Here is a 23,220-nt window from a genome sequence, read left to right as displayed (position 1 = left end):
TGACCTCTGCTTATCTCTTCTCCAGAATAATCATAAAAGAATAAAAAGACTCTTCATTCAGGAAGCTTCAAGTAGACCTTAACACACATGAGAGTGACTGGGGGAAGGTGGTGTGTATAGCCAATCCTGGAGAGCTGATAAACTGGTTCAGTGCCCCGTTGCAGTAAATCTAGTGAGAGGTCTGCCATGTTCTCTACAGATAAGAGGTTCCTAACTGCAATAAACAACTTATAGCCTTATGGGTTCTACTCAGGTGTGGACTCCCAGACATCATTAAAATACACTAGCAGATAACGCTTCCAAGTATTTTTAGTTTCAGCTCTCAAAAGCCAAGTATATATAAGGGAGATTCTTCACTTACAAGGGACTGACTAAAGGGAGAATTTCACTGCCTCAAGTTTGTACTGGAAATGATGCACCTTCTCCCTTCTCTGTGTACAGTGCCACATGGGACACTTAATGAGGCTTTTTGGTTTCAGTCTCTAAAGAATTGACACTTTTAGTAATTTAACAGGGTTCTGTGTAAACACTCGCATCACAGAACAAATTGTAGTTGCAACGCATCTTACAGAACTGAGGACTGACTTCCCTAGAAGCTGATGAGAAATAGCTCTAAGGATGGAGTTGTTGGCAATTAAAGAACATTGCAGCCATTCCCTGTACTACAGCTAGTCTGAGTGTATGTGATCCAATTTAGAAAGGATTTGATAAAAAATGCTTTTTTTCAACTGTCAGAGATGCAGCGGAGTAGTCTTTATTTGTTGGACAAGGCTTTTTAAGGTGTTTGGAGAGCAGCAAATAGATACCTGAAGAGGACCTTGTGAAAGATGTGTTTGGTTGAAAGTCTTTGTAAAAACTAAATAGCAATTTAATGACTGCCACACAGGACTGTCTTCAAGGTTCTTTTCTTTCTAAACATCCAAGATCTTAACCTTAATTGTTAAGGATTGTTTAAAAGACTGTGCACACAGGCTAAGTCATTCTTATTGTCCTTCTCTGTGTGGTTTGAGGTGCAGTAACTTTAAGACTTCTCAACATGGAATCTGGTCCCAAAAAGGGATTTTCCCTAGCTATAATCTGGTAGTTGAGTAGATTGATCTGGGAAAACTGGAGAGGGAGAAGTTTACTGAATAACCTCTTGTTGAAGTATCTGTAATTTGGCTTTGTCCTTCGGAGATGGCTGAAATGCAGCTATTACTGTTATCTCAGTGTGTTCTTGTTCTGCATGCTATCCTTGTAGCTGTTTAAATTGTTGTTAGCTTTATTAATGTTTGTACTATATAACTGGCAATGACAGTTAAGAAAGGCAAGATAGTAAAAGTGATAGCTCCTGCTGTCAAGTTCCCTACTTAAATCATCTGAGAAAGGCTAACCAGCTGCAAATCCAATGGAGTTCCAGATTTTTGCTATGTCCTTAAAGTATTTTTCTAAAATGGAGCATTTGTAGATGCAAGTGTTAAGTAAAAGTTCTGCAAAATAGCTTTTCATATATGCAACTGTTGACAAGAAATAAGATTAAAAATCTGATTGCTGTCTGTCCTTTCATCAGTTCTTTCATTCCCTACCTCTAAAACATAACCACCAAGGGAATATAGCTATAGCTTAGTGTCTGTATGTTATATGAGGAATTCAAGGATTTAAATACATCACTGGTATTCAATTTCTTCTTACATAGCAAGAAAGAAAAGCTTTGTAGCCCAAGGATGCTTGTTTAAAAATTAACTTTGTATGTGGAAAGGAAGTCTGTGGATAATACTATCATGTTCTTTGGCTATACACTAAAAATAAGGTTTTACATAAAATGTGTTGCTCTTTTAAGTAGTGTTCTACCCATCTCGAGTTGTTGGAGGGGAGTAAAGAATGGTCCTTGGGATCTGATGGGGACTGAAGTGCTCTAAATAAAATAGCTCTCTTTATAAGAGGCCAGAAAACAAGCTGCTTGCTTGAAAAATCTGGGGTCTCTAGGAGGCTTTTGTGTGATGATGTTTTCTAGGTGAAATTAGTTAAGAAGATGGAAAGCATTTTGCATATGAGCCTGTGTTACTGTACAGGTGCTACTGACTAAGCTTAATCTTAAATTCTGATGGTCTTTACACACAAATCTTGTTTTAAGTTATGGCTTTTACAAACCATCAGAAACTCAGCCTGCAAAAGATGAGTTTTGGACAGGAAAGATTCTTAAGGCTTTTATACCTTAAGAAATTAAGAAAACACTTTGAAACATCTTTCTGATTTTAAGAACACTTAAAATGCTAGTAAAGCCTGCTTTGAATAATGTTCATGGTGGGGACCCTTAGTAGTTTCAATCTTTAATTTAGATATATGTGTCCTTAGTTTAAGGTGAAGTATTTTGTAATTCATCCTTAAGATGGAACATGGAAACCCAGTTGTCAAATTGTAGTTTCATCTCCATTGAAATGAGAATTGAATCAGTGCTTTTTCATTGAGGGTGAATTATCTATCACTCTTATTTTTGAACCTTGTATACGTGGGCTAATGTTGTAACTCTCAAAACAGTTTGCTTAGGATATTTTCATAATGTATTCTGATTTCACTTAGATTTTACTTAGATCTGCTCTTCAGGAATTCCTTTAAGAGAACCAGCAAAACCCAGTCCTTTTAAGGAGGGTTGTTAGAGGCACATATAGGGAAACTGAAAACTGCATGCGTTTTCCTTGAGGTGTGTATGCTGACTCTTTCACACAGTTAAAACTCTTTTTCTGATTGATTTCAGTACTCATCTGAGAAGCTGAACAAAAGTGGCAGCTTGTTCCCTTTCGAAATCAACGGTAAGTTCTTCAGAAACCTTAGCTGTGTTTTACTGAGGTAATTGGTATAGCCAGCAGCCTTTCTTTTGTAAATAAGGTGAGGGGGATGGAGCATGCTGTTGTAGAGCCTGCTGGTTTAAGCTGGTCTCTGAACAATGCTGGGAATAGCTGGTTGTTAGTTTTGTACTTGTGATCTGCTTTGCATAGTAAAAGCCCTCATAACACGTTTTTGTTCAATATCTGCTATGGTGTACAGAAGCCCAGCAATGCTGTTATTCATGCGAAACATCCCTTCAGGCTTCTCTGCTGCAAGAAAACTCACCTCTTTACGCACCTTCTTGTGTGCTTTGCCACACAGAATATCTGTCTAGCATGATGCAAACCATAAGCTGAAGTCCAGTGCCTTGGGAGAAGTGTATCTAGCTCCCCCACCCACTCAGCACCCCTTTGGTCCTATTAAAATAAGAGTAAATTTTACCTAGCAAAACCAGAAATGCTATTACTGATATCTGAACTTCATACTGCCTTATAAAGGGATGGATTTGAAGCTTTGCATGTTCCGTCCTGTCTTTAAGCATGGACGATTTTTATTTGCTGCATGGGATTCCCCTTAAAATGTGACGCTTGGTTATGTGGTGTTCCAAAGGGAAATGGTACTTTATCTTAAAATACCACTTTTGGTGCCATGTAAATGATTAGAACACATGCGCAGCTTCTGACTTTTTACAGTAAACTTAAAACCAGCTTCCCAGCCTAGAAGAAAGCTTCCTAAGGACTTTTTCAAAAAAATCAGGCCAGTCCAAGCTAACAAATCATCCTACAGTAGATACAAGGAGTTTCAAACAGTATCTGGATCCCATTGTGTTGGCTATTTTACTTGCATTGAATTATGGATGGTCCCTGCCTTGAAGAGCTTACATGCTTAAGGCAAAGCACAGTATGTGGTTGTACCCATCTGAAAGAATGGAGAAGGAAGGACAGAGGAATTCTAATAAAACATGTTGTTTGAATAGGCCAGCTGTCTGCACAGTTAAATGATTTTGAGACAATAGGGTGTTCTTTAAATAAGATCCAAATAAACAGGATAATCCATGACATACTTTGGGCATGGAACATGTACAAGTATTTGGGTTTGCAGTTTTTAAAGCCACTCAGCGTATCTTTTATCTGTTGATTATTCTAAAAGTTGGTTTGGACAGCCAACTGTAAAAAAAAAATATATATATATATATTAATAAAATCTAATATTTCTAGGTTTTTAAAATAGGCCTAGCAAACCTGATATTTTAAATAATATTCTTTCTTTAGGCCTAGGATAAGTGAAACTTTCTTGGCTAATTGGTTTAAATTAGCAAATTTGCTAACCAAGCATGAAACGTTGCTAACTGGCCAACAGTTTTGCTGCTTTTCAATTTACAAATCCAAAGTCTGCTGCAGTTCTTCTTACACTTCATTGTATAATGTGGAGGAACAGCTGTAAAATGTGCCGAATGTTCTCAAAGAAATGCTTTACAAAAGAGTGAGAGGCTTCGCTGGCAGACTTCTTTTAACCCAGCACTGCCACTTCAGATGAGAAGCTGTGCACAGTGTTATGTCTGTATTCACAGTAAAACTTGCAGGAGGTTCTTAAGGGATCCTTGCTTTATTTTATGCATTGAAGAAAGATTTTTTTCCTGACACTTTGAGTATGAGCAAAAAAGGAAATACTCTGCAGTCTGAAATAACTTTATACTGTTTCTAATTTAAAGAAGAGCCGTTCACACTGTCGGATGTGAATGCTTGTCTCTTTGGAACAATTCTATTAGTAAGGTGTTCTTAATGGAAAAGCATTACAGCCAAATGAAGGACAGCAGTCTATGAACAAATTACCCTGCTCCTTTAAATACAAAAATAAAAATCCCTGATGGGGTTTCACAAGGCTCATTAATCCACTTTGGTTATGCTTTAGGTTCAATGCTGCAGGCTTTAGTTATGGTACATGGTGTGCACTAGGAACCAGGTTAGGAAATTAACTTACTTATTGAGGAAAAACAGTGCTTTAATCCTTCAATGTACAGCAAAAAGAATTAACAGGTATACTGGGTTAGTTCCTGAAATACTTTCTACCTTTGAAACAGTTTTGTAATTATATTCTGAAATTTGGATGAAGGCCTGGGTATTTGTGGCTTATGTTTCTAAACCTGAGTTTGAGTCACAGTTTTACGTAAACTATGCTTAAAATGAGTAGTCTTTTTCCTTCCCTTTTTCACCCATATCTTTCTCTTGCTTTTAGAAGACAGTCCTTGGAAAGCTTTAAATGGGGGTTGCCCAATCCAGACTGACCCAACGAGGAATTCGGCTTACCCTTTCCCTGTGTGCCCCTTCAGCACCGGCCCTGCCAGTAATGGTGGCCTGCAGTGGCAGCAGGAACCATCCAGTACGTCGATGGTGTCAGGATGGATAAGCGAATTAAACCTGAACGAAAACTCGGGTCAGCCCTTGGCCCCGCCGACGAAACGCCATTGTAGGTCCCTCTCGGAGCCAGATGAGCTGGCTCGCTGCCGCTCGCCCTGGAAACCCGGCAATTCCAAGGTTTGGACTCCCGTGTCAAAGAGACGGTGTAACAGCGGCGGCAGCGCTACCTTGCAGCGCTGCAACAGTCATGGAAGCGCAACCTTGCAGAGAAGCACAAGCATCAGCCTGCCCCAAAACATACTGTCGCTCAATAACGTCTTCACCATCACCAGCTTCAATACATCACCAGTACCCAGACCTTCCTCAGCCAGCAGCGGGTTTGTGGACAGCAGCGAGGGAAGCACGAGCTCGAGTACCCGCTGGAATTCCGGAGGGCCTTGTGACTTTAACCCAAGGCGCCGCCTCTCCCTCTCGCAGGAGCACATCACTGAGACAGGAAACCTCTTGCCTTCAGCCAACAGCACTCCCACCTCCACCCCTGAGCTCAGCCGGCGTCAGGGCTTGTTGAGATGCCGCTCTCAGCCTTGTGTCCTGAACGAAAAGAAAAGCCGGCTAAAGCGCAGACGGGAGGAGGATGTACGATGGAACAGGCCATCGTTAGACTTTTTTAAAATGACACGGGTGAGATTTTACTTTCCTCAGTGTGTGTGAAAGGAGATGTTGCAGAAAGGTTATCTGTAGATAAACCAGACTAATTTGTAGCTGTTCCATTTGCTTGTGTGTTAGTACTGATACACACTAACTTCAGCAGTACAGCAGGGTTCTTATATTTGCCAGTGCTGTGCCCAATAGTCAATTACTTAATCTTTCCTGAAGTCCAGTCTGCTCAATATAAAATATATGGAGCTATGAAAAAATATTTGAAGCAGAGGCCGAAGAAAAATGGCTTTTTTTTTTTAAGATGCAAGAAAGCCATGGGGAAAGTTAGGCCACAGTGTTCCCAGAGAACAGCGTACAATGGTGTGTTATCTTGGTGCAAATCCATTTGGTTAAGCCTCCCAGTATGGTGTGAGTAATTCTATTGACCTAAGTAAGAGCAACTAAAGACTGTATTAGAGAATTAACTTTAAGAAACTGCTGATAACCAGTCAGAAATGAAAACAGTGGTCTAATATATCAACTGTATATGCTCCAGTTCAATAGAGGAGTGTTTTACTGTAGTTACTTTTACATGAGGGGAGTAGAGCTCTGAGTAGAGATGCTGATTTAAAAAAACAACTTCAGTTTGTGCCTGTACTTGCAATACAAATACATGTGCACAACTCAATTTTCAAAGCTTGTGTCTACAGAGTTAAGAGGTGTAAAATTGAGTCATGTTATGGTCAAAGAACGTTTTGCACTTGAGTGTGTAGCTCCAACTGCCTTCAGTAGATACCATATGGGAGGCATTTGAGTAGTCCTCTTAAGAGAGCTGTTGCACTAGTGATGAGGAGACAGTTTGCAGAAGTAGCAATAAAAATGTAAGGAAGAGAAATAGTTCTTCACCAGTGTCTCTGCATTTGATGAACCGTGCTTTAAAGCAAAACAAACTAGCACTGGATCACTGAATAGAGTGGCTAAAATGTCTAAACTGTGGTACCTGGATATTAGTAGCCTTTACGTAAGAATGTCTGGGGAGAAGTACTAGTGAAATATTGAACTGTCTACTGTGGAGTGTTCACTGAAGTAGCAAATTTACTTCCACTTCACTTAGCTAAAAGTCTGCATGACAGCATCTGTCCTTCGCTTCTACCTCTGTAAAACAGTTTCCTTAATAGCTTAAAGGACTTTCTTCTTTGGTAAGCAATGCAGAATGAATAAACAAGAAGCTTGTTTGTTGGCAAGGTTGGTAACCAGTTCTGTTCCAGATATGCCTAGACAACGTTCTAGGTTTTGGTCAAGATGCAAGTGTGCTAGTTAGGTCTTATGTGTTTCTTTCTGTTAATCACCGTTGAGCTTAGGTTGATAATCTGCTCCAGAAATATTAGTGGATCTGCCTTTCAAGTTGCCTTTCTGCTCTAATGCAGATTCCTTTATTTAAACTGATTATAAAATTTAGAAATTGCTGCTCTCTAGGCTAGATGAGCTTGAAGAATGCAAGCAGTTATAGAGATATTCAGTGTTTCAAATGTTTTGTTTGTCCAGATGTTATGCTTTCTAAATCCATACGCTACTGTATCTGGAGAAGACCTGGTATAGTCCATGTCTATAGAAAGTTTTTTTTAGCTAATTAAGTTTGCTGCTGAGTTTAAGAGTACATGAGACTAATATTCATGCATTCTTGATCACTTTTTGCTGTCAGACCTATTTTGAAAGCTGTTTTCATGATAAGTTGAGTATTTTATGCAGCGAAGTTCACTCTGGTGTCAAGGCTCAACAGGGTTTTTCGTTGCTTCAGTAGAATTTCAGTAGAATCTTATAAAGATACTGCTATGTACCTAATCAAAAACACAAAGTATAGTTTTGAAAATGAATTATTTAAAATGAGCTAAACACTAATGAAAATACTTTTAGGAACTAGGCAAGTGCTGAACATATTTCAAGCAAAAATTGAATTAAGCTTTCAAGAATGTTCTAGAATAGCAGTTTACTGAATCTTACATTGTTATAAATTTATCTTTCATAGCTTGCGTTTTCCACACCCAAACTCTTGGCAAATGTATATGCTTTGAAACTTAAATTGTAGTCTTAAACATTTCTTCATAAACTTTAACAAAATTACTGTTGTGCAAATTATTATAAGCCAATACCACAGAAGACTTGCTATGAAGTGTCATATAAGGAGATGTAGATGTGTCCTACATCTGCATGTAGCTCAGTGAAGGACAGGACTACGGTAAGGAGAAGTTCAATAAGACCTCTTTCATGTATTTTGAGGGCTCCTTATTGTTTCCAAAAATACTACTTCTGTGATTTCAAATTCACTTCTAAGTCAGTTTATGAAATACCTACCTGAAAACAAGTGTTCGTAGGGATTTGTGCTCTATGCTTTATTGCAAATGTTTTGATATCCTCATATCTTTGTAAAAGCAGAACTTGTCAAACATTTACCCAAAAAACAGGTCAGTAATCAGGTAATTAGTATTCCTTGTGTGTAAGTCATAATTGACCCATGTTCTTGTAGATTTGAAGGTGCAGAGAAAAGAGTGCAGTACTGGATCCACAACTGTGAAGAATATTTTTTTGGGTCTGCAGCCATTTCTCCCAATGCTATTTGAGTCCTGAGAGGCTGGCATTAGAACACCTGCCAAAATTGCTCAAGGTTTCTGAGCTTGTAGTATTCTCAAATCAGTATGTATCATATCTAAATGACTTACCTAAAACTCAAGTAAGTTCTGTTGTTGGGGTGTGAAGTTCTTGAATAGCTGTGTGTTTAGGTGAAGCTTGACAAAATAAGTCTTTTTCTAGCTGAGGTCTAGCAAACATACTGGCTATCAAGCTGGATTGACTAAATGTACATGCTAGAAAAACCAAAATAAGCTAATTGTGGAAGCCAGGTTTGCTATTTCTAAGCTTAAATAGAGCTCCTAGGTGAGTAAACTCATTAGTCTGCTTCAGGCTTCTACACTTGTTAACGACTTTCTTCTGGTATTGCCTCTTTAACATTCAATTTTATGTTACCATTTAAAAAGGAAAGAACAGGTAGCTCCTAATAAACGGCTTTCTGCGTTCCTTAATATTTTCTAAGTACCTTCCCACTTTGCTGTACCCCCTCTGTTTTAGTTTATGCTCTTTTGGGAAAAGAATACCATGTCTTAAATTAAAAAAAAAAACCACTAATATTCAAGAAACAAAATGATCAGATGGGCTGATGACCAGCATTGTACAGCCCTGTTAAATTCTGGAAGGATCTTATTCTGGATTTAAAGCTGAAAATAAAAATCTGTACAACTTCAGGCTTACTAGAATATGAAGACAGCTGTAAAAACAAGCGGAAAAGACCCGTAAATGATGAAAACATCTATCACATTGTTTCAGTCCCTAAGGACTCAAAATGACAATTCAATTGGTGTGCTACAGTAGTTGTATGTATGGGTTGTGGAATAGTTGTACACTGTATATGTGCCTATTCAGCATTTGTTCACAACTGCCCAAATAAGAGGTTGGCTCTAGTGTTAGATATTTGGTCCTCTCTCTTTGCAGCAGGAATATGATCATCCTGATGCCTCAAGATGTCTGCATGGCAAACAGGAGCCTCTCTGGATGTTCATTCTTCTGCAGCTAATAGCCTCTATCACAGATGGTTGCAGAATAAGTGACGGTGGAGTTTAGACAGGTAACTGCAGTTGGAGAGAGAGAAACCTTTCTTTACTGGAAGGAAGAATTCTCCTCCAGAAAACTGAGCTTTTTTCAGATGTTCAGCTTTGTGTAGATGTACATCTGTTGATCCTTTTTAGCAACAATGGAAAGAGGTGTGAGAAAGAACAGCCAAGATGTTGCACATACTTTTCAATAAATAAACAAGTTTTCTTGTGATAGTGATGTTTTATTCTGTTTCAGATCAAACACAGCATAGTTTCAAGACTTTCTTTTGTTTAACATACTTGTGCACTTCTTCCCCCAACCCTTAGGCATGGAGTTGCTTTCTATCCCAAAAAAAACTATGCTTGGTATCATGCTTAAACCTTTTAAATGTGTTGTCTGAAGTGGTCTTTGGTTTGTTTAAATTTTTACTGGGATAAAGACAGCTGGCTTGTATTAAAGAGTAGTTTCAACAATTCAGTTGCATGGCATCTGATGCAGTAACACTGGATACCTTTTAAACTAGGCAGGGTTGGAGTTGCAGTGTCCTATGTACAGTCAAATGTTGCTGTTTTGCTTATTTGAAGGCTAGCTTTCTTGTAATATCTTCAGGCATAAATTGCAATTATTTTAACTGTGTTGAAATAACATGAAATAACTACTGGCAAATATGATTGAGGATAGCTTTTAAATTCTCAAATTAAGGTGTAGAGTTTTTTAGTCTCAACAAGCCTAATTTTTACAAGATTCCAGACATTAATGCCACTCCTTTATGTATATAAATCAGTCCAGGCCCGGTAAGAAAAGAGTACCAAGATATTCATATACTCTAACCTTTAACAAATAGTGTGGCATGTTGTGCTTTTAGTCGTGGTCAAAAATGTAAGCTGGAGATGGTGTTAGTGGTTTTTAGCCAAACTGCTGCCATACCTATTCAGTGCCCTTCTGTCCTCCTCCAAAGAGCAGTACTGATTTGGGAAGAGGAGGTGGTGGAGATGAGAAGAGAGAAGACAAAATAGAAAGCTTTAAGGGGTCTCTAAACAGTGAAAGACCTCGGGCTGAGGTTGTTTAGTATTTTCCTAGCATCAGGAGGCTTCTGAGTTCATAGAAATGCTTTGACGTGATCTGGATTTTATACTAGTGACTTTTCTAGGTACAGGGAAAGGCCCGAAGTGCCACGCCAGGTCAGACTAAATTCTGTGTAGCCTGGCATCCTGCCTGATGGATAACAGCTGCTTTGAGGCATGTGGGAACAATGAATGTGCAATGTGATACTTCCTCCAGCAAGAGGGCCTGGCTTCTGCCAGTGTGCATCCTGGGGGCTCCAAAATGTGCATCAGTGGTCCGGTCTGAGACCCACTGATAGATCCGTTGTCTGTCAGCAGTTTTGTTTTTAACCCTTTGTCTTGGATCTGCAATATTCCATAGCAGTTTTTTTTTTGTAAACTCTTGTTTATCCATCCTGTTCTCCAAATGCTTTAAGTGTTTTTTCTTGGAGTATAAAATCTTGAATCACTGAAACACTTGGATAACTTAATTCTTAAAAGTCAAAATTGAATTGCTTCTGCTTTATGGTTATTTATGGTTCTGCTTTATGCTTCATTTTTTGAGATATAATGACTTTGTGAATCTACAAAGCTGTGGTTTTCTTGTAGAAAACCTGGGGGATTTCTTGTAGAAGGTAGCACTGGAGTCGTAAAGATGTGTCAACTTTGTCTGAAACAGCAAGACCAGTATCACTTGTAGAGCAAAAGTATGAGGCTAAAGAGACTAGTTGATAGCAGTTTTGATACACTTTAGTGGTATCAATTCATCTGCCTGGCAATAGTTTGGTTTTCTGTTACCTTTTGAGGCCATTGTAATGGTCGTTAAGTGGACAGGTAGATGAATTAGCCAGGCTGTGGCCTCACACTAAACTTAAGCAAAGCTCTGAAGCATTCGCCTGGATTCTTTGAATTCTTGTTGTGTAGAAAATTTCCAGGTATGCGCTGTTAGGCATAGTTACAATAGCCTTGTTCACCTCAATTCATTTTTGTTGTAGTGTAATCTGTGTTCTCAAGCTGCACAAGTAGCTAGAAGTAGAATTCAAGTGTGGACATAAAAAGCAAAATACCACATGTGTGAATAGTGTAGTGAAGTAACTGCTAGCAGGGTATCCAGGGAGTCAAGCCTCAATTGGTTCAAGTAGGTTAAGTATTGGCTTATGAAGTTCATTCAGATTGCATTCTTTAAATAGTAAGCATGTTGCTTTAAATAAACCTCCCTTTGCTTATGTAAAGCTCATCTCTTATAGCCTCCTGTCAAAATAGGAACAAACAGGTTATTTAAGGTGGGTATATTTTCTACTTGTAGAAACAGTGAAGTCAGCAAAGGCTGTTCTCTGCCTGGCATGCTACATCCATATAGTGTGATTTAGGGGAGGTGTTTAATATGCTTGCAACTCATTTAAACTCTTGCAGTGCTCTTGTAATACTGTCTATCTAGTACAGCACTTCATGGTCTGAATATAGGTCTCATTTCTTCTACCTGCTGCCAGCACTTTGCAATTTGGTGGTTGTGTTGGAACATACCACTGCTTCTCAAACAAAATGGGTGGTGGATGTCCTTGCACTGTATGGCGTGTATCTTCTGACTTGAGGCAATCTGGAAGGCCTTGGCTCTTGGAGTATGTTTTATGGGAAATATAATACAAATGAGTTGTGTAGGAAGGGATTGGACTGGGGTTGGTTGGGATCAGCAGAGTGACAGCAAATCTAAGTCTGTAGTGTTAGCTAATTTGCCAGTATTTTCCCTTTTTATAAGATTAAGCTGTGAATAAAGCAGTTAAGCCAGGGACAGATTTTTGGTTCTTGTTTGAAAACTTCAAGGCACATCTAGGAATAAGCATTAACCTCATATTTGGGAGAAGAAAAACAGCTAATCCTGGCCTACCTTTGTTTTAAAAAATGGTTCTGGGGCCTTTTTTCTTTCCCCACTGTGGTAATAATTTCTATAAGTGATCATAAAACAAGGAAGCAAAAGATGATTGCTATTTCAAAGGCATGAAGTAATTTAAGCTCAAAAGTCAATGGTCTTGCTCAGAGGGAAGGAGTTAGGTGCCAAAGTTGTCCGGCTGAGTAAATCAGTAGTTGAAATCCAGGTTGTATAATTCTAGGTATAAACTTAATATATAGCTGAAAAGTAATATTCAGCAGCGGACCTCGAGGAAAACGTGTTTTTACTGTTTTTGTTCTATATACGATGTTGCCCAAAGTGCAGAGGACCAAGTACATCAACTTGTGCCAAGTTTAAATGTTTTTCTCTTTAACGGCAGCCTTGTGACTTGGAGGACCGATATCTGAATGGAAATGGATTCAATAAACTACTAGTAGGTTTTCTAAGCTTCAGTAGAGTGGAAGCAGACCACTGCTATGCCTGCAGGGTTTTGAATAAGGAAATGCAATTCAGCTTCTGCTAGAGCTTGGTCAAGGTATTATTCATTGTAAATGAACTTGGAAGCTAGAGAATGTATTGAATGGGCTACGAAGTTGTTCAGAGGGCTGGAGCACCTCTTCTATGAAAAAAGGCTAAGGGAGATGGGGACGTTCAGCCTGGAGAAGGCTCTGGGGTGACCTTATTGCAGCTTTTCAGTACTTAAAGGGAGCTTACAAAAAAGATGAAGAGAAGCCTTTTGCTTGGGCAGACAAAGATGGGACAAGGGGGAATGGTTTTAAACTAAAGGGAGAAATAGATCAGATGTTAAGAGGAAATTCTTCACTCTCTTCGCTCAGAGGGTGGTGAGGTACTGGAACAGATTGTCCAGAGTAGCCGTGGATGCCCCATCCCTGGAGATGTTCAAGGCCAGGTTGGACAAGGCCCTGGGCAACCTGATCTAATGGGAGGTGCCCCTGCCCACAGCAGGGGGATTAGAACTGGATGGTGTTTGAGGTCCCTTCCAACCCAAGCTGTTCTGTGATCCTGTGAATTACCAAGTTAGGGAAGACCACCTTTTGGGGGAGGAACAGGGTGTGCTGCTGTCCTGTAGCAGTTGAAACAAAAAACCTTCTTGAGGCAGCTTCAGTGATGGTCACAGCACCAGTCTCATTGGTGACAGCACAGATATTCTTGAGCTGTCTGCATTTATGACTGGATAACAGGTAAACTTGAAGTATTTTGATCTGGATTGTAGGCTGGATTAGCTCTTTCAAAGCTGAGCAGTACACTGCTGTGTAGTGTGATTACATGCTTCCTATGTCCTCAGATTAAATGGAAAATGTATGGTAGTTTGAGTTGATGTTCATGTGGGTGACTGTTTACATTTGGCTATCAATCCATCTTAATTTCCTGTTGATTCATGTTTACTTCTCTCAATATCTAATTCTGTCCACTGCAGCCTTTTAAATGCCTCCAGGGATGTGGTTTCCTTAGCAGATAGAGTCTTTTGTGGGAAGCCATGGCAGTTTCTCTATAAGCTATAAAACGTATTCAGGCTCACTTCAAATAGCAGCATGTATTTTTGAATCTCTTCCCCACTGTCATGATAACAAATACTATTTTATCAAAATAAAGCTTGAAGCTGCTTTATCCTCTGGCTAACAAAACGTATGAGAGCTCCTTTTGTCTCTATTTGAAAGCAGCTCCTGCAGGAGGAGGGCTAGCAGGCCCTAACTATGGCATCTAGAGAGTAGGAGTCAGTGTCCGTATATTCTTCTGCATTTTGTGAAAATGTTGGGTATGAATGCACTTCTTTTTGATGGAATGCCTCATGCGAGGTAAGGAGGAATGAATTTTTGCTGTGTGAAATAATAGTCAAGGACTGGGACTCCGCAGAGTCTTCTGAGGACTTGGGTAGGGCAGAGTGCTCTTGTAGACCTCTTTCCAATCAAATACTTAGGTTATTCCTCTCATTCTCTTAACTTAAAGCTGTTCAAAGTAATCCTGGAAAATAGGTTGATCATCGCTTTCCACAAAATACTAATTTTGAACATTTTCAGTCTTCCTAAGTCTTACTCTTCTTTGTGAAGTGTTACACAGATGGTGCTTCCTGTGTTGAAGTTTTTAGGTAAAAACAATAGCACTCAAACCCACGGTCTTCAAAACTTCAAGCCAAAAACCTGTGTTGCATCAAAGAAGAGGAAAGCCTGTATTGGTGTGATTTGGAGTGAAGACATGCATAACTAGTACCTGTTTTTAACTTCTTAAATTTAAGTGCTGTACCAGGTGAAATCCAAATGACTCCTGTGCAAAGAGCTGCATCTTCCACCAAGACTTGTGTAGCAGCCCTGTCTAGTCAAGACCTTTGTGCCATGACCAGCTTTGAAGGGAGGGAACAAATGCTGGGAGCTTTTGCTCTTGATGCAGAAGTGTAGGCTTAAGTGTGATTTTTAGTTCTTTACTGTGCTGTGATAAATTTTCATGGAAGTGAGAAAGGAGTCTAGGTTCCTAAAGTGAATGAAAGTTAAAAGTTTATATACCACTTTTTTCAGAGAGGATGAGAACATTATAAAAAACCTTTCTAAGTGTTGGCTGTAAGAACAGCAGATCAGGTTAACTTGAAAATGAATTTCGTAAGGCTTAGGGTAGCAGGCAGTGCTATGGTATGTAGCTGCTGAACTAGTGTGTGAGCTTTTGGTGTAAAACTTGAGGGGGCTTTATTCAGGTGTGGGTAACATGCAACTCAGCTGGGGATTTGACTGTCCCTGTCCTGTAGAATTAAACTAGCCTTTCTTTTGAACAGTCTTTGTGAACCTCTGTTTGCAATCAGTGTTGCTGCTTGTGTAAGGGTTTCCTGTCAGAACAATGGTAATTCGAGTGCAATTATTACAAAAGCAAGATATAGGAGAATAGGAGACCTTGTGAAGTGGTAGACTACAATATGATTGGATCCTCATTGTTTGATACTTGATGAGTCCAGTGAACTAAAGAGGGAAGCATGTCTTATATTAAAGGCTTTCATTTCTCTTATATTTTTACAAGGTAAAAAGTTTCTATTTGCTCTTAAATTTCTTGAACTTCCTGGTTTAGATAGCTATGCAGTCGAATACAGCTGAGCAGTGTGACCTTTTCCAAATACAAAATGGGGTGTTGAAACTGCAGTTCTTGTCAGCTTCCTCCAAATGCTCTTTGAATGTGGGCTGTAGCAGAGATGAGACATCTTCCCCACCTGCAGTTCAGTGAAATGCATATTGGGAACTTGAATTTGTTATTCCTTGCTCTGAATTACAGGTCCTCCTTCATTACTTACATTAGTTCATCTCTTGATTGGTCTTGTTGCTGAAATGAAGATATGTCAACTGTGAAACACTTTGTTCTTTTCATATCCACTGTTGCGTAATTCTGAGGTTGGGTTCTCAAAACACTTCAATTCTTATGTTGGTATTTCAGTGGTACACTTAAGCAAATGCCATTGTGCAAGTTGATTTGTTCACAACTGAAAAGCAGCTTTCATCTGAAGCCTTTTGCTGCAGATTCAACTTGACTGTGCTAGCAGACGAGCGGACATAGAGGTTTGGGGATGCTAAATAAAATGCTTGATAGGACTTCCCCTGTGCTTGAGTACTCCTAATTTGGGAATGGGTTTTGTGCCTCTCGGTTGCTGTATCATCCTTTTTTTAATAGCAGCAGCTTTAGTGGAACACTTCCTTTTCAGAGAGGATGATCTCTTTTTTCAGCAGGTGTTGGTGATAATGTCCTACCAGAAGTTGTGCTGCTTTGTGATTGTCTCTTAGCATATTGGTGTTGTACAGTGAAATCTGCACTGAAATTAAGATTTGCTTATAGAAACCACTTTATTTGTTTTTTTCCCTCCCATATTCCCCTCGCCACCCCTGTGGTTTGAGTTTTGTATGGGGACGACTCAGAGGAAGGGAAGCTGAATTCCTTTTCCTTGTTTCCCTTTTTAAAATACAATGGTGATTACAATGTCTGAAACAGACATTATATTTTGCTAGTAATGTTTTGTCTCAAAGCAAATGAGTCATCTTCTGACTGCCAGCCTTCAGAATATGACAGTCCTTAAGAACTTGCCATATGAGGAAGCAATAATGGAGTTGTGGGACTGCTCAAGTACAATAAATAAAATGTCCTGGTCCCACTAAGCTTCAGTATCTGACAGGGGTTTTACCATTCTGTGGAATGGTTTTAAAAAACATTTTAGTACCCAACTTACAAATTGATCTAATGTACCGAGTCTGAAGTGTCAGTTTTCTGATCGTGATAAAAAAGCAATGGGAATTGTTCTCACAGCACTACCTGTTTTTGTTTTTTCCCCATTTAGGACTTGTGAATTTACTCTCAGACAGTGGAAATCAAAGCTTAATGGTCAAAAAAAGCCATTATTACAGGTTAGGAGACAAGTGCCTGAACAACTCCATTGGTGTACATATGCCACTAGCTTAATACTTGATTTAGATGAGCAGGAAAAATATCCTTTCTATATTAAGGATTATTTTAAACTTCAAGTAAAGTCACCTAATCATTCTTGAGAGAATTAACTTTAGCTTAGTTTTAAAGTATTACAAATAATTACTTCAGCAAGCTAGGAGTCTCCAGTTGGCAGTAGTGGCCTTCTTTTGAGTAGCCTAGGGTGCTTAATCATCAGTGCTTGCTTCCTGTTTAAATGGGAGAGTCTTGCCCTTGGCACTTAATGACTCTGAACAAAATTGGTTGTCTGAATGTGTGCTATTTCAGTGCACCTGGTGCTGCTCTTGTGCAGCTGGTATAAAACTGGTAATGTTCCTTGATAGCTTTTATTATTGATGAAGATATTTTGGTACTGAAGCTGTTAATTTCAGTAGCTTTCCCAAGGAAGTGCCTTTCTGTGAATGAAGGCCTTTCAAACCAGATAGCATCTTTAACTTCTAGGCGTTCCGGAGCAGGAAGCTCTGCTGAAGAGAACCCTTAGGGTGCATCTGAGTCTTGTAGCATAGTCTCAGACCTATGGGAGCAAGCATTTGTTTCAATGACAGCCTTTAGGCAGGACCAGCATGTGCTGTCCCAGTGCCTTCAGATTATACCAGGCTTAAACTCCTCGCTTTTCTAATCCTGTTTTAATAAACAGGACCAGTTAATTTCAATTTGCTTTATTGTGGCTTCTGTATTAATACTTGAGGATTAATCTGAGTTTTGCCAGCCTGTTGGAGATGATGCAGGTGTTAAATTGGATGCTTTCACGTTTTGCTACCATGAACAAGAAAAATGACCTAGATAAGGTCATAGATAAGAGAGTGGGGAAGGCAGGGGGTTGCTGTCCATCCAGGGCTTCATTATAGAAATAATATAGCTTGGATAATCCAGATCTTGTTGTTCCCTCCATCATGAGTAAAAGCTCTTTTACTTATAGCTGTAATTGCTAATTAGCCAAGCCCTTAATTTAGTTAGAAGTAGTTTTTTAGGTTGAGCTGTATCAGACGATAAGTTTTTCAGTCTTGTACGTTAAATGCTCTTGCTGTCAAGCACAGATTTAAGTTCTGTACTGCAACATAACTGATGACTGTGCTCCAGACTGGAGTTGTACAGGTCATAAAGTTTGTTAAGAAGTGGCCTTGAGGTTTTCTAACCGCAGCAGAGCATTTGCTTGACCTAGTTATTTTCCAAAGGCACTACTGTTTTTCTTACCTCGAGTGCTGTTGCCTGTAGGGGTTAGTCTGATGGGTTGTGACATAGGGTCTGGAGAGCCTCTTGTCTTTGCCTCTGTTCCTGGTGAATTGGATGCTCTTGTCCTCAGCTGCATTCGTAAAATAAATAGTGTAGGTACTTGAACTTGGAAATGTTTTTAGGTAACAGGCCTTGAGCAAACAAACCTTTCTATGGGCACATAAAGCTCTTTCTTCTGCAATCAATCTTAAATGGTACAACCCTGAAGTATGCAACTGTTCTACTGGGAAGCAGCGTGCTTGTCAAATGGCAGTTAAGCATCCTTACAAAATAATGTCTGTTTGCTAGAATTTGGCAAGCCAGCATGATGTCTCATGACTTAATTCCACGTGCTCTGAACTTTTTTCCTCCCAAGTTTTGCCAGCTTCTTTCCCTGTTACTGGATCTGTGTGTGCCTACATGTGCTTATGAGGAAGCACAAGGAAGTTTTGGACTGTTAGCGCTGCTTGGAGGGAGCGTGGCAGAGCTGGATGTTGGAAGCAGGAGGAATTGGTTTTGGTTGTGAGATCAAGGCATGCTGCTTTCTATTTTTATTTTCACGTTGTGTGATTTGGTGTCAAAATCCTGCTTAGATTCCTTTTTAGAGAAGGGCCCAGAAAACTGACCGTGCTTCCTGGTGTTGAGCATGGCTAAATTCCCCCTCTGTTCTCATCATAAGTGTGAGTAGGTACCAGAGATGCAGTAGACTTGACTTTTTGGTCCTCCTCTGAGCAGTGTCGTGACCAACAGATTGCAGAATCTGTGGCTCCCACAGGAACACAGGAGCTTACTGAGCCACTTCTGTGTGACTGCAGAGGCTGCCTTATGCAAGCTACGGAAATACTCCCTGACTAGTGAGGTGTAGGACCTGGTAACCCTGAAGTTTGCAGGATGACTCAAGTGTGGCCGTTGCATGCTTGAGGACCAGGCCTGAGAGCATTAAGCATCTGTAAAGCCATGTGAACTCCTTCAATCTCCCCACCCACAATTGTCTTGGCTTAAATTTTATATTCGTCCCTTCCTGACCTTGTTTTTATTAAAAAAAAAAAAAAAAAAAAACTACAAAAACTCTAAAATATGATAATTTTTATAATTTTTTGGAACAATACCGGTTATGACACACTTATCTTTTAGTACAACTATTTACAGGATGACTGCTTCTCCATCTCTAACATTACTGCTTTAAATTGTAATCAACTTAACATGGTTCTGTGTTTTTTGTCTTAGTCCAAGGCCTGAAAATGACCTGTGGGGAGCCATGATTTTACCCTTGCAAACAGGTTATGTGGCACAGTCAGCAAGCAATGATTGTGGCAAAAGGGTACAAGAATTTCCCAAAATAACTTTCCCAACAGTTATGTTCTCAAGCAGAGCTTGGGGATAATGTTTTTCTTTACTACTGTCAGCAGTTTGACTGCCCTAAAGCAATGGGTGGAAAAAGCAGACTTTGATACTTCAGGAGAGGGTCCTGGGATTTCACAGAGGAGGGAAGAAAGGTCTTCCCCATCCTCTTCAGTTTATGCTCTCTGTGAATAAATCTCAATGTCTGTCTTTCCCAGTTATTTCCCCAAGCAGTGCTATTTGTGAAACTGTTTTTGGTGCAGCCTTTGGTTTAACGTCTTTCAAAGCATAAATGCCCATTTCTTCAGGTACAAGTCTGCTGATATATGCTAGATCATCTACCTTGGGAGTTTTCTGCACAGCTGCAAAATAACTTCATTCACTCTTGTCCTAAGTAGTATTGAAAGCAGTTGTCAGTCATACAAAGTAAAAATCAATAAATTGCCCAGTTCATTCCAACTAATAGTGGCAATTTTGGGGGTATTCCTCCATCCATGTTACAGCACTGCACTGTAACTTGTGGGAGTAGAAGGAATTGTGACCTAAATAGAAGAGATTCAAACTAGTATTACAACACGTTGCCTGCAAAACATAATGGGTGACAGGTTTGGGATGCTTTGAATTTCTCCCATGTTTACTAAAAAGACCTTTTTTGTTCTTCATATTTAATGGGAAATACTGCAAAATGTGCTGCTTGCCAATGTTAGCTGCTTTGCTCACTTTTTCCCCCCCTCTGTCTTTAAGGTCTTCCCTTACTATGAAATAGACCCTGTGTCATTTATTCCATGGGGATCACTTGATCTGTATCCATTTGGTATAAAGATCAAGTATAAATTTGTGATGAAAATGGTTTGCAATGCATAATAGTAGTGTTACCTTAAAGTTACAACAGGAATAACTGTACACTTTCCAAGCATGAATTTCAAGGATAGAAGTGAGGGTTACAGGAAAGGAAATGAAAAGGAATGGCAGGATGTTGAAATACTTTTTTTTTTTTCTTTAGCAGTCATATTTGTAATCTTGTAATCTCTAATCTAGCAACAAATCTCAATGGAAATGTTAGCAAACTATGCATGGTGTTAAATCCCTCAGTGTTAAAGCTGGAATTGATATGTAGAAAGGGAAGGAGATCAGTCACTGTTGTGATCCATACCTGCTTTGTTTTATTGTTCTCCTAATGAACAGGCATCTTGTATGCAGAATTAAGGTAGAGCTTGATACTCCTTTCCCTAACAAGTAAGGTAAGGGGTTTGAGTATCACTAAGCTAAGAATTTTTTAATGACTTCATCTGTTTTTTAACTTCTGTAACTTAAATTGTGAATGATAAAAGTCTGAAGAGGAGTAAGCAAGATAGCCTGTTCTGAGTTGAGCATGCATGAATGAATACTACTGATGCCTTTTCTACCCTTGTGTTTTCTATTCTTAACTTTCTAGTCTTAATATGCGTTTTCTGGTCCCCTTAGGAAGCTAATTGGTCAACTAAATGTACCACCTCCTAGTTATTTCACTTTTTTTCTTGTGCTCCGGACACGTGAAGCTTCACTTTAGGGAACTTGGGGCAGGTTCCTTTTATAGATGTTTCCATTCACTTTTTTTTTCCTCAAGGGAGATGAAGATCTTGCTGAAGAGTGCTAGCCTGTCACACAGGCTGTTTAAATGTTGCTTCCTTGTTATTCCACTGTATTTTAAATCCAGCTCTCAGCACACTTTATTTTGTAGGAGGCTGCTTTCACCCTTAACTGACCAACTTGCATTCAGAACACTTTCTGTGCTGTATTTAAATATGTTTTGAAATTTTGTGATAAGCTTGTTCTTGTGTAACACCCTCTCCCCCCAACCATGGTTTCTCTTCTGCAACATTCTTGGTTAGGATTGTATAGTGTAGCAACATCAGTCTCCAAAAAAGAGTTGTTACATAGCCAAACTCATTAAATCTTTTTTGTTGAAAGCGATTTCATAGGTTTCTAGGCCTCAACACATTGCAAAACACAAATGTATAAAGCAGAAGTAGACGTCTTTTTTCTTTAAGAACAGCATATGAGCACCAGCTAATATGGGCTATAGGTGAAACTGGGTTTTAACATTTATTCCCAACCCAGTTGACTTGTGTTAGAAAATAGATAAGATTTTAAGAGCAATTCCTTAAACTGATTCATGGTGAGTTATAGCAGTTGCCCTTACATGAATGTGATCTCTAGAGCTAGTTCCTTAGCTCTTCCTTTCCAGTTGATCCTTCTACTATATGCACATTTAGAGAAGTTAAATTGCTATTTGTCCTCTTTTTCCCATAGACTATGTAAAATGGGCTCTTTTCAAACAGCTGTGCCATGAACCTTTCCTACCTCAAATTCTACCCTTGAAACACTACAATTCTGCCTTGGGCCTGCTTTTGCTTTGTTCTCTCTCCTTTTATGGCTGGATTGTGTTGCTCTCTGTAGTTACTTGTGTTTTGTCCTGCTATGACCCTTCCAACTGATGAATTCCTCATAATGCAGCTTGATAGTATGACCTCGTGCTTTTCTATAAATGTGTCCATGATATCATTTCAATCTGGTTCTCGAGTATTCTAGCATTCCCTTATGTGGCTGATGCCACTCAGCATTATCTAGTGAGCTGTGTTAGCGTGATGTACTCTTTTGGGCAATTTTGTGCCTTTTAACCAGTCTTTGGATGCATTATCTGCGTAGCCACCATCATTGTGCAGTTATTTTGTGTGCTGGCTAGCTCTCATGTCTACTCAATGTTCTTAGTACTGTATATGTCTGGCAAAAGCAATATATGAGGTTTTAGCTGATTATTGAGGTAGATAGCATAAGAGCGGAGCAAACTTACTTACTTCAAGCATGGTACACGTGTTAATGCTTCCATTCACTGCATGGATGCGAAGGAGAATATTGAAGAAACAATTAAGATGCTCTGAACTTTCCTACCTACCTCTGCACAGTAAGCAATTGAGGTTCGATGCTTAGTTATGCTTAGTTTATTTTTTTGTAGGCAGCTCGACTTTGCCATTAGGGGGTTTTAACAGACTTTATTTTGACTTTTGATGCCAAGTGGTATGTCATAGTTCTTCAAAAACCACACTAATCCTTTTTTCTTTTGGGATAAGGCGTAACTTCCATGGCGAGTTGTGTCATGCAGTTGTTAATGGGCCCCCTTGGACCAAAGTCTGGTTGTTTAGCTGCCTTACCTATCTTGCTTATGGTAACGTGTATTAATCTGCTTTGATTATGTCTCTGTGGGTAAAAATATGCTCGAAGTTGCAACTAATTGCTGTGCTGAGGGTTGTGTGAGGCTCTAAGGGCTGAAGATGTGCCAGGAGTGTGGTTTTTCTCTGGAACCCTATTCTGATCTGGGTCTGGTGCTTTGAACGGCATACACAAGCATGTGGAGGAAAACTGAACTAGTGCTAGTAATTCAGATACGGTTTAGAGGCATTTTAAAACTGCTTCACGTCTCCACCCAAAAAACTTCCTGTGAGATCGGTACACACAGAGGAGATAAGGAGGTCCTAGGCTTTCGATGGAGCGGTGCAGTAAACTCGGCTTCTGTGGGGTTTTTGATGTTCAGAAAGACTTCTTGAATTCAGTGTGGTGTATAAACATATTACAGAAAACGACTTGTTTCTTACTTGTATCAGTAAGACTACTTCAGTGTAAATGACTGCTGTGGGTTTTTGATGGAAGAGCAAAATAGGCTTATAACAAATGCAGCTGCAGATGCAATGAGTTTTTATGTTGCTAAAATTATAAGGTTGGAGAGCTGTGTGTATGTGGAGGGGAATTTCCATTTTAAAATAAGAATGGCATAAGTTTGCAAAAG

At 39.4% G+C, this 23,220-nt stretch overlaps 1 protein-coding gene across 3 annotated transcripts in view; it reads left to right on the top strand.

The window, feature by feature from the left end:
• Nucleotides 1-23,220, top strand: part of FAM53A (family with sequence similarity 53 member A) — a 68,984-nt gene that overhangs the window by 25,707 nt on the left and 20,057 nt on the right. For 2 of the 3 annotated variants that reach the window (XM_084518829.1, XM_084518830.1), the window contains exons 3-4: nucleotides 2,735-2,789; nucleotides 5,041-5,843. In XM_084518829.1, the coding sequence (XP_084374955.1) occupies nucleotides 2,735-2,789; nucleotides 5,041-5,843 (858 nt within the window). The remainder of the gene's footprint in view (nucleotides 1-2,734; nucleotides 2,790-5,040; nucleotides 5,844-23,220) is intronic. The other variant, XM_084518831.1, reaches the window with a different exon arrangement.

This window comes from Aythya ferina (assembly GCF_964211825.1).
Source record: "Aythya ferina genome assembly, chromosome: 4".
Classification (NCBI taxonomy): domain Eukaryota; kingdom Metazoa; phylum Chordata; class Aves; order Anseriformes; family Anatidae; genus Aythya; species Aythya ferina.
This window is presented reverse-complemented; position numbering and strand designations above follow the sequence as displayed.